We start from the raw sequence: 11,729 nt of genomic DNA, 5'->3' as shown, positions 1-11,729 counted from the left end.
CTATCTTAATGTAATCATATACATATATTTGATATCATTTGAACTATATTTTATTTTAAATTAGATATGGGAGGGTGTCATAATCATTGCATTTATTGATTGTCTTGATTGTACCTTTATCATAGGCCTATGATAAAAATAAATAAAATAAAGTATGAACAGGACCTTGAATATACATGAGACAAAATAAGCAGTGGATACATTTTAAATTTTCTTCCTTTTCCACTTTACTGACTTTGTCTTTAAAATTGCAGTATAATATCTATTTTTCCTAATTCAAAAGGAAGTTGTAGAATCAAAAGAGATTAGAAAATTCAACTAGTTTGTTTGAATTTTAAAGGACAATATTAATGAGAATTAGAATTAGTGCTGATAGAGTCTTTCCTCATTTCTCAGGAGAACTTTTATGTGGCAAGCAAGGGTGTACCTGGATTACATGTTAGTGACTATTGGTGGAGGTAAAAGTTGAGATTCTTTGAAACCTCTACCACTTGATTTATTTTGGTGGAGACCAAGGGAAGTATATCATCTGTATAATGTATATCTCCAAGTACAAAGGTAATCTGATATCCCAAGGTATTCAGATTTTGAGAATTGAGATTTAGGCTGATGTCATTATGACAGTCTCCTCTCATCGGTATATCAATGAAAGGGAGCAAACCATCATTTAAACTGGTCAGCTCTAAGGCAGAAACACAGAGAAGCAGAAAAGCTGATTCTATAATCTACCCTTCTTTTTCTTCATATTTCTCCATGAACCTAGCAAATACAAGCCCACCATTCCCCAGTACATCCTCATTTGCATACACATTAATTCTCTTCCATATTCCTGCTCCAGTTTATTACCCAAGGAACTGGTCGACTTTGTCATTTATTTTGATTTAGCGCTGTAATGTCGTCATCTGAGGATTTAGGACCTGGGTCTTTTCTGTTCTTTTTATCTTTTCTTCATAGGATTCTTTTCTGTCCTATGTTAAAAGACAGACCATTACTCATCCTTATAAGCAACTCTTTGATCAATAAAGTCTTTTCAAAGTCACTGACTTCTTTGTACAGTATCTGAATTTTTCATGAAATATTTAGTAGATATGGTGCTGAAGGCAAACTGAGACTCTATTTTAGTTAAGGAATCAGAGTTCCTGGAATGCTAGGGCTCTCTCATAGTATACTGTGATTCAAGTTTAGAGCTTTATTGTTCCAACCTTAAAAACTTAAAGTATGCTGTCACCAGGTGATGCTGTTACCTCAGTCCTGGCTTTCATATCAATGAGGGTTCCACCGATTGAACCCTACTACAAAGACACATGCACATGTATGTTTATTGTGGCACTATTCACAATAGCAAAGACTTGGAACCAACCCAAATGTCCATCAATGATAGACTGGATAAAGAAAATGTAGCACATATACACCATGGAATACTATACAGCCATAAAAAAGGATGAGTTCATGTCCTTTGCAGGGACATGGATGAAGCTGGAAACCATCATTCTCAGCAGACTATCACAAGGACAGAAAATCAAACACCTGCATGTTCTCACTCATAGGTGGGAGTTGAACAATGAAAACACTTGGACACAGGGCAGGGAACATCACACACCAGGGCCTTTTAGGGTGTGGGGGCTGGGGGAGGGATAGCATTAGGAGACATACATAATGTGGATTACAGGTTGATGGTTGCAGCAAACTACCATGGCACGTGTATACTTGTGTAACAAACCTGCACGTTCTGCACATGTACCCTAGAACTTAGAGTATAATAGAATAAAAAAAATGAAGTTAGGCATAAAATAATGGGTACTGTAGTTACATAGGATTCAAAATATCAAAACAAATCGAATTGTATATGTGAGGATAGTGATTACCTTCGTGGGCTGTGACTTGAAGGGAACTCATCTGGATCTGCTGGGGTGCTGGGAATGTTCTGGTTCTGTATGGGTTCTATTACAGGATTTCATTCAACTTTTTACAAAAAGAATCATTGATGTGAATGCTATGTGCACTTTTCTGAATGTGCATATATGTCAATAAAAAATGTAAAAAACTACACATTCCTGATCATTAAGAACAGGAGCTCCAACCCCCTGGCCGTGGACTGGTACAGGTTCATGGCCTATTAGGAACTGGGCCACACAACAGGTGAGTAGCAGGTGAGCATTAGTCAGAAAACTTTGCCCAAGAAAGGTGCATTCCAGAGAGAAATAACATTAAAATTTGATATTCCAAGGGGCACAGGAGTTGGCCAGTTTTCTAGAAGAATACTGAAAGCATAGGGCAGCCCAGCCTTGACCTTGCAGGGACAGAGAGCTCCAGGAACTTTGATGTTGTCACTCGTCACTTACTGAGAACATGGACAGAAGGTGCTTCAGGTCCATGAGGGTCAGAGATGCAGAGGTCCACAGAGCTACCCCAGCCCCAGGAGAACTTTGTATTTCAAAAGCAGGTGTTCCATCATGGTAAGGAGGTAATATCCCCTCGGGCAGCGATCAGAGCCCAGATGGCCTTCTATCACCACAGCGGCTATGAAGGGGAAGGCTGTAATGGGGAAGTACAGAAGATTCTTGACCTGGGTCTTCAGTCCAAGATCAAATATTTCAAATGCAGAAGAGGGGACAGCCCAGGCAGGAAAAAAACGTGCAATGTTAAAGACACGTCACTATTAATCATATTCAGAGTTCTCAAGTATTTCAGGATTAAGGAACGAGGACTGAATGAGATAGACTGAGGAACGGGTTTTTAAATTTTATTTTTATTTTTAGGAAGTCTTTTTGCAAACCATAGAAGATATAATAGAGATCTCATCAAAGATGACACCCTAGAGATGGAGAGGAGAAAACAAAACTTAAGTCCCATAAAGAAAGCAGAAACACATTTTTGGTTGATCAAGATGAGTTTGGGCCAAATATAAGGAGGGAATCACAAAGCCATCTGGGGCAGGAATGTTGGTGATGAAGTGACTTCCCTGCTAAAGCTTGCTTGCTGGGATCCAGATGCCTCTGCAGAGATAAAGGTGGTTCAGAGTTCATGGGGAAAACAGGCAGGGTTTGTGGCTGAGAAGTGGTGCCAATGGGGAGAATGGCAGTGTCCAGAGAAAGCCATCAATAGTCAGTGGATCCTTGTGATCCAATATTCAGTGGACAGAGGGTTAGAGGGGCTGTGTTTCTTCCTCCGTCATTGAAACCAGGACTGAAGAAGGGTCGCAGAGGTCCTGTAAAGGCACATTCAGAGAAGGAGTAGATGAGGGAGCCATGGTCAGTGATGTTGTAGAAGGAGACCATGCCAGCCTCATAGTCCAGGAAAATCCCAATTTGGCATGGAGGCACCTGAAGGTGGAGGGGAGTCTGGGGGTAGGTGCCAGCCTCATATTTTTGTTTGTTCCACAACCAAATTGTCCAGAAGCCACTCTTGGAACTAAGTAAAAAGTGCCCCTTCCTGCGCACAGAGTCTCTGCAGACACCCAGGTCCCAGGCCTCCTTTCCTGTCACATCTACCTCCCAGTAATGTTTTCCAGAGTGGAAGTGCTGGGCACCCAGGACCATAGGATAACTATCAAATCTCTCTTCATTTCCAGGTATGCTCTGCTGGGTGTCTCCAAGCCTCACTTGTCTCCGATCTTCTGAAAGTATGAGCCATGGATTGGCTGTGTCTGGATCCAGAGTGATGTGGACTGCAGAGAGAGGACCATAGTCAGGTCTTGCATGGGGGGAGTCACTAACTCTGTGTCTGTGGTGGGGGGATTTTGTGTAAACTCCAGGGCGAGCATGAAGGTCAACCTCCCTGTGTGAGGAAACGACCATCAGCCAGTTCTTGCCTTCGTCCTGACCTTTGAAGAAACCATCTTCCTTACCTCCATCTCTGCTCCCCCTGCTCTGACCTTCCATCTCTCCTCCAAGTTGCCATCCAGGCTCCCTGACCCTGGGACTACTCTGCACCCCCATTATCCCCGGCAAAACTCCTAGAGCTTGCCTCACCTGCACATGTCCTCAGCATCTTCTTCAGCCCTGGTACATGGCACACACTCCTGAGTTCTGGAGAGGCAATATCCAGGTCCTTCAGGTTCCAGGACTCACTCCTGGGGGAAAGAGAGTTTGAGACTCCTGTCTCTTACTCCTATCCCAAACCCTAACACTATAACCTCCATTGTGGAGGACTCTGATAATTTAATTCAACTCAAATTTATAAACACTTCTGGTGTTCAAATCTTCAGGGATGGGTGTGAGAGGCAAACAATGCAGGATTTAGTTTCTACCCAGGAGTTCCTGGTTATAGGGCTCTGCAGCATGTGGACAGTCTGTCTCTCCTCTCTAAGCCTGAGGTCACCTGGCAAATGCATTCAATTTCATTTTATAGGCAATCCATCTGAGACAGGCTGAATCACTTCTGCAAGGAACCTCAAGGAGTCTTGCCCACACTGTGGGTCTGACTCATGGCTCTTTTTGGGAGGTAACTTGTTAGATTCCACTGAGAAAAGGAGTCCCAGCCGGCCATGCTCGAGTAGTCTGAATTCTGGAAAGACCCAGAACTTCCCAGGATTTCCCTGTTTGGCAGGGCTTTACTGTGTGAAGATGTTATGATCCAACTACTGTGGGCAATCACCAACTAAGATGTCCACTTATTAGCTTTCTGAGACCAGAAAATATTTTATAGAGAATGAAGTCTTTGAGAATAGGAAGCCAGATGGGGAAAACTTCAGTGCATGTATTTCTAATTCAATAACCTTTGTCATAGGCATATATGCTTTCTGCTGGCCCCTCTTCTAAAAAAGAAAACTCCTCCTTACCTTTCCAGGACAATTATCACCTCCTGAGGAGAAAAGAGACAGAGAGTAAGTTCTGGATTGCTGGATTGCCACTGAGACATTAGCCCTGTGGGTGATGTGATCCATCTGTGGTCCCTGGGGAACTGTTCCTCTCCTTCCTCTGGTCCTAAGCCCCAAAGATGATTCTGACCAGCTTGAAGCAGAAAGGATGTGTGGATGCTTGTGAGGTAACCAGAAGCCCAGCATGGATGTGACCTACAGCTAGGGAAGGATTATCAGTTTGAGGACTCTGACTCAAAGACCAGATTTTTTTCCCCCAGGGGAGAAAGAAAGGAGGGCAGAGAGGGCACATAGCCCAGCTTGGCTTAAGCCCAATCACAGGCAGAGAATGGCCAAGTTCAGGTGTCTAGAAACTGCTCTATTCCATCTGTGGACTAGCATTGCTTGGGAAGGAAAGGTTGGTTAGTTAAAGTTCCCTTGAGTACTTAACGTTGCCCCTTCCTGTATGTGAAACCAAATCACTGAAAATATTTTTGTTGTAGGGATTGGGAGCCATTACATGGGAGCTAGCAGGCTCCTAGACTCAGTTAAAAGTATGTTAGAAAGCCTGGTTCATGGCCAGGCATGGTGGCTCACACCTGTAATCCCAGCACTTTGGGAGGCTGAGGTGGGCAGATTACCTGAGGTTGGGAGTTCAAGACCAGCCTGACCAACATGGAGAAACCCCATCTCTACTAGGGGTGCAAAATTAGCCAGGTGTGGTGATGCAAGGCTGAGGCAGTAGAATCGTTTGAACCCAGGAGGCGGAGGTTGCAGTGAGGCAAGATTGCGTCATTGCACTCCAGCCCGGGCAACAAGAGTGAAACTCCGTCTCAAAATAAATAAATAAATAAATAAATAAATAAATGAATAAGAAAGCCTGGTTCGGGCAGAAGAGAGCCTGTCAAGTCAACCCAATATAATTAGGTTTTCTGCACACACCAGAAAGCAATGGCTCATGACCATGCTGAGTCACAGTGAACAGCGGTGAGGAAAGAACTGTAGAATGTTAGAACAGAAGGGACTTGTGAGACGATCTAGTTCATCATTTCCTATAGTGAGGCAAACATATCATTGGTGGATGCAAGATGATTCTAAGTGCAACATACATTAATTTTTAAAAATGTCCTGTACTTATTTTCATCATTTAAAAATGAATTTTCATTCATTTAAAAAGGTCCTGTACTTTGTGCGTTGAATGCAAACCATTCATGGGTTTGAATTCTACTTTATTTAAGAACATTCCAGGGACCAGGTGTCCATTTATTCGAATGGCAGTTCCAGATAGCTCTGGTCTTTTTCAGTTATTCCCCAAATAGTAGAAGGGAACCCCTCCCTGTCTCACCTGCAGCAGTTCCAGTGCTGAGCCCTGGCGCCTCCTCTCTAGCTCTGAGATGAGCTCCTGCAGGGCCTGGCTCTGCTGGGCCAGTTCGGCCTCTTTCTCCCCTAGGATTCTCAGCTGCTCCCTCTCATCCTTCTCCAGCTCCTGCAGCTGCCTCTGTTCTTCTTCAACCAGGAAGTTTTTTTGCTGCACAAACTCTGCGTGAATCCTAGATTTCTGTGTCTCCACCGTTTTCTTTAGTGTCAAGGGAAAGAGAGAGGTGGTTTTTATGAAAAGCTCCCAAACTTTGGGAATGGAGGTATTGGTACCTATTCCTGTCCCCCAAAGACTCCACTCTGGTGTTGTCTGGGAAAACACACACACACACACACACAAAAACATGCACACACACACACAATTTTGCTTGGGAGGTAGGTGAAGTTTCTGGGACAGTGAGGGGAATGGACTTGGTGAGGGCACATTGTTGCTGGCCTACAACCACAGCTACATGAATATACGGCATTGGGGACTTTTGCCAACCTCTCTTCCAAACCCAGTCACCACTCAAATGTGCCCCTGTGTCTTCCTGTCTCAGTGAGTTACTGAGAAAAAAACACCTGTTCCCACCTCCAACAACCTCACAAAGCCAGGCTTATACCACCACCTCCAAGTCCTGGGAAAGGGGGCTTGGGGACATTCTTTGCTTTTCCTCTCCTGTTAGTAACTGGAAGATCACTCGATGACATGAGGGTCTGTTTTGTCACCACAACCCAACTCACACCCTACCTCAATCCCAAATGTTTCTCTTCTGGGAGCTACTGGGGATGGGCTCCTACCCCGCCCCTCTCATCCCCAACATGCTCCACGTCTCCTTGGAAATCATCAGTGCAGAACAAACATTGATTCTTCATTATATTTTGGACCAGAGATCTGGTCATGGTCAAGTAACCACCTGGTCAGATGGTTTCCTTAAGTCTACTCCTCACAGCCCTTGTCATTTCCTGAAAGGCTTAGCTAGCAGTTGGGTTTCTCCTAGGATATTTGTCTCAGACATCAGGTGCTGATGCCATCACACCTCTGAGACTAGACTCAGAGGAGCTCAAAACTTTAGGGTAAGCTAGATCAGCACCTTCTTCCAGGATTCTTGATCTTCAGGCCTGATGGGGAGCTCCCCTTTGAACCTGCATCACTTTTATTCCCATCTATCTGTAAACCTAGAGAGCAGCTGGTTTCTGGAGAGTGAGATGGACCAACTCTATCACAGCTCAGACAGGCACAGCTACAGTTAAGGCTGTGAGTTGAGGACCCTGGACCCTGCCCAACCTTCTAGCCTAAGATCCCCTTCAGGATGTCATTCTTGCCTTCCAGTCTGCTCTCTTCATTGCAATTTCCACTTCCAACTTCTCAGCCAACTCCTGCTTTCTTCTCAGTTCCCCTAATGCCACCTGGAGCTTCTCCTGAGGAGAAAGACAGCATAATTAGTCCCCATGCAAACCAAGTAATAGGGTGAGGTAATCCCTGCAGCATTTTCTCATGCATATCTCCTACGCCTGGGGAATGAGGTTGGGTTTAGCTTATAATTCTCCTTCTACATTAGACATGGAGAGAGGTAAACCCCTCCTTTCTCTAACCGCTCCAATCCAGAGGTGGTCCTCTCCCATTCCCTGCTCTGAAACCAAAGCACTCACCAGGGCCCATCTTCTTTCCTCCTGTTTGTGTCTCTAAGACCTCACCTGGTACTCCTGTGCAGCCTCCTCAAGAGGGACCATGGCGTGGTCATGGTGTTTCCGAGATTGGGCACACACCCAGCAAAGGGCCTTCCCATCTTTCTCACAGAACAGGTGAAGTCTCTCTCCATGCACTGCACACTGTTCCTCCTGTGTACCCTCTCTGGCTTCCTGGCTGATTTCTCTAAGGTTGTCCACCATGTTGGCTAGTTGTCGATTGGGGCGGAGATTCCTGAGCAGAAAGTGCTGCCGGCACACAGGACAGACGCTGCCCCCATCTTTCCCAACCTGAGAGATGCATTCCTGGCAGAAACTGTGGCCACACTCGATGCTCACAGGCTCCACGAAGGGGTCCAGGCAGATAGGGCACGTGACCTCCTCCCACATCATTGTCAAGCGTGCTGCTGAAGCCATTGTCAAGCGTGCTGTTAAGCCCTTTAGTGGGGCTGGTTGGGAGAAAGAAGAAAGGGAAAAGAAAATATGAGAAAGTTTGTGTAAGAAAAACAAAAAGTCAACATAATCCATATCAAAATACCAATGACATTCTTCACAAAAATAGGAAAAAAAATCCTAAAATTTATATGGAATTACAAAAGACTCAGAATAGCCAAAGCTATCCTGAGCAAAAAGAACGAAACTGGAGGAATCACATCATCTGATGTCAAATTATACTGTAGAGCTAAAGTAACCCAAACAGCATGGTACTGGCATAAAACCAGACACATAGACCAGTAGAATAAAGAACCCAGAACAAATCCGTACATCCACAGTGAGCTCATATTCAACAAAGGAACCAAGAACATACAATGAGGAAAGGACAGTCTCTTCAAAAAATGCTGCTGGGAAAACTGGATATCCACGTGCGGAAGAATGAAACTATACCCCTATATCTCACCATATACAGAAATCAAATCAAAATGGATTAAAGACTTAAATCGAAGGGCTCAAACTATGAAACTATTACAAGAAAACATTGAGAAAACTCTCCAGGACATTGGACTGGGCAAAGATTTCTTTCAAATATCCCACAAGCACAGGCAGCCAAAGCAAATTTGGACAAATGGGATCACATCATGTTGAAAAGGCACTGCACAGCAAAGGCAACAATCCACAAAGTGAAGAGACATCCCACAGAATTGGAGTAAATATTTGCAAACTATCCATCTGACAAGAGGTGAATAACCAGAATATATAAGGAACTCAAACCACTCTATAGGAAAAAAAATAATAATCTGATTCAAAAATGGACAAAAGATCTGAATAGACATTTCTCAAAAGAAGACACACAAATGACAAACAGACATATGAACAGTTGTTCAATATCATTGTCGGAAAAATGCAAATCAAAACTACAACGAGATATAATCTCATCTCAGTTAAAATATCTTTTATCCAAAAGACAGGCTATAACAAATGCTGGGGAGGGTGTGGAGAAAAGGGTACACTCATATGTTGTTGGTGGGAAGGTAAATTAGTACAATCACTATAGAGAACAGTTTGGAGGTTCTTCAAAAAACTGAAAATAGGGCTACCATATGATCCAGCAATCCCACTGCTAGTATATACCCCAAAGAAAGGAAATCAGTATATCAAAGAGATATCTGCATTCCCATGTTTGCTGCAGCATGTTTCACAATAGCCAAGATTTGGAAGCAATCTAAGTGTCCATCAACAGATAAATGGATAAAGAAAATGTGTTACATATACACAATGGAGTACTATTCAGTCATACAATATAATGAGATCCTGTCATTCACAACAACATGAATGGAACTGGAGGTCATCATGTTAAGTGAAATAAGCTAGGCACCAAAAGACAAACATTGTATGTTCTCACTCATTTGTAGAAGCTAAAAATTAAAACAATTGAATTCATGGAGTTAGATAATAGAAAGATGGTTACCAGAGGCTGGGAAGAGTAGTAGAGAGGGTATGTGTGTGTTGGGGAAGGTGGGATGGTTAATGAGTACAAAAGTGGAGTGAATTAGATCTAGCATTTGATAGCATGATAGAGTGACTATAGTCAATAATTGTACACTGAAAAATAAGAGTATAATTGCATAGTTTGTATCACAGATGATCAATGCTTGAGGTGATGGGTGCCCCATTTACCCGGATGTGATTATGACACATTGTATACCTGTATCAAAATATTCCATATACCTCATAAATATACCTACTATGTGCCCACAAAAGTTAAAAATAAACTAAAAAAAGAAGAAAAACAAAATGACACAAAGGAAAATAAAAATAATGGGTCAGGCACGGCGGCTCATACCTGTAACCCCAGCACTTTGGGAGGCTGAGGTGGGTGGATCACCTTAGGTTAGGAGTTCAGTTCAAGACCAGCCTGACCAATATGGTAAAACTCCGTCTCTACTAAAAATACAAAAATTAGCTGGGAGTGGTGGTGAGCGCTTGTAATCCCAGCTACTCAGGAGGCTGAGGCAGGAGAATTGCTTGAACCTGGGAGGCAGAGGTTACAGTGAGCCGAGATTGTGCCATTGCACCCCAGCCTGGGCAACAGAGTGAGACTCCCTCTCAATAAATAAATAAATAAATAAATAAATAAAAGGCATAAAATTAATGGCAAAACAATGTCAAAAACAGTAATTACTTTTACACCAATCAAATAGTTTGTTGAGAAAGTTTATTCTTGTTCTGAATAACAAGAACTCCTCCATTGTTTGGTCCATTGATCCAGTGAGACACAAGGAGACACTGAGTCCCTAAAAGAGGGAGTGAAAATTGGCAAGAACCTCATAAAGCTGTTGAGAGTTCTACTCTCATCATGTCCATTCCTGCTTAAACCCTCAGTGCTCATTCATCTCCTGTCTGTTACCAACAGGCCTCCATGCTGCTGAGAAATTATAGCTACTTTTTACCATGTACCTTCCATGTGCCAGACATACTTCATGCTTTGAATATATCTTCATTAATCCTTCCTATAACGGCAGAAGTCAGGTGTGTAGGTGTATACGTATATACACAAGCATGTGTATATGTATGTATACACACAGAGCAACAGGAACTGTGGCCAGCACTCCCTGGGCTCTTTTCTCAGCTGCTCCAAACTTAGTTTAGTTCCTGACAACACTTATTCTAGGGCAAAGAATAATTTTGAAGGCCTATACATTTCTGGTTGAACATCCTAAACAGCCTGCCCCTCTCACCTCTGGAGGACTTTTGGACCTGGGAATCTCCAGAATTGCAGACCTCCCCGACCTGAGCTCCCTACCGTCGCTGTAGTCCTGGCTCTCCCAGCCGCACCTAGCCTTCATCCCAGGTCACGTGCCAGCATCGGGGCAGCCGGGCCCCTTCCCCTTCTGGGTAACTCGGCAGTCACGTCCACAACCCAGCCTTCTCCCAGGTAGGGGGCAGCCGGGTCCCTTCCCTTCTGGGTAACTCGGCAGTCACGTCCACACCCCAGCCTCCTCCCAGGTAGGGGGCCAGCACCGGAAGCACAGCTGGTCTTGGGTTGAGGGATCCTTGGTGGGAGAAGGGGCAAATGGGACCGGCTCAAGGATGGAGACTGGTTGAAGGGGCTGGGCAATCCTGGGGCAGGGGAGAGAGGTCCCCTAGGAGGGCAGGAGTTCCTTGATCTAGTGGGGTTCACTCACCTTTACAGGGGACTCAACGCTGGTAGCCAGCTCCCTATTTCACTTTCAGTTTCCGCTCAGACGCAAGTCTGAGAGGAAAGGGGAGGGAGGAGGAGGAGCCGTGGGAGGAGTGAGGGAGGAGCAGTGGGAGGAGCAGAGCCTTGAAAGCGTTGTGTGGAGAAATGCGGCTGAGAAGCAAGAGAGGTGGGAGGAGAGAAGGTAGAGAGGTGGGAGGAGAGAAGGTAGAGAGGTGGGAGGAGAGAAGGTAGAGAGGTGGGAGGAGA

The 11,729-nt window shown here is 44.3% G+C and overlaps 1 protein-coding gene across 1 annotated transcript; it reads right to left on the bottom strand.

Moving 5' to 3' along the window:
* Positions 1-2,728: 2,728 nt before the first annotated feature.
* On the bottom strand, positions 2,729-8,274 carry TRIM21 (tripartite motif containing 21). The gene is made up of 6 exons (XM_011956742.1): positions 7,853-8,274; positions 7,481-7,576; positions 6,144-6,374; positions 4,781-4,803; positions 3,972-4,072; positions 2,729-3,667 (listed from the first exon to the last, which is right to left on the bottom strand). The coding sequence occupies exons 1-6, from the start codon at positions 8,258-8,260 to the stop codon at positions 3,099-3,101; spliced, it is 1,428 nt and encodes a 475-aa protein (XP_011812132.1). The 5' UTR covers positions 8,261-8,274; the 3' UTR covers positions 2,729-3,098.
* Between the last annotated feature and the right edge of the window lie 3,455 nt (positions 8,275-11,729).

Source organism: Colobus angolensis, unplaced genomic scaffold, assembly GCF_000951035.1.
Source record: "Colobus angolensis palliatus isolate OR3802 unplaced genomic scaffold, Cang.pa_1.0 Scaffold424, whole genome shotgun sequence".
In the NCBI taxonomy this organism is placed as follows: domain Eukaryota; kingdom Metazoa; phylum Chordata; class Mammalia; order Primates; family Cercopithecidae; genus Colobus; species Colobus angolensis.
This window is presented reverse-complemented; position numbering and strand designations above follow the sequence as displayed.

Excerpts from the sequence above, each read along its gene's own strand:
- TRIM21 (XM_011956742.1), bottom strand. The coding sequence starts at position 8,260 with ATGGCTTCAGCAGCACGCTTGACAATGATGTGGGAGGAGGTCACGTGC. Across the intron at positions 7,577-7,852 it reads AGGCTGCACAGGAGTACCAG|GAGAAGCTCCAGGTGGCATT; the intron begins GTGAGGTCTTAG and ends CTTTCTCCTCAG. Across the intron at positions 4,073-4,780 it reads GTGATAATTGTCCTGGAAAG|GAGTGAGTCCTGGAACCTGA; the intron begins GTAAGGAGGAGT and ends TCTTTCCCCCAG.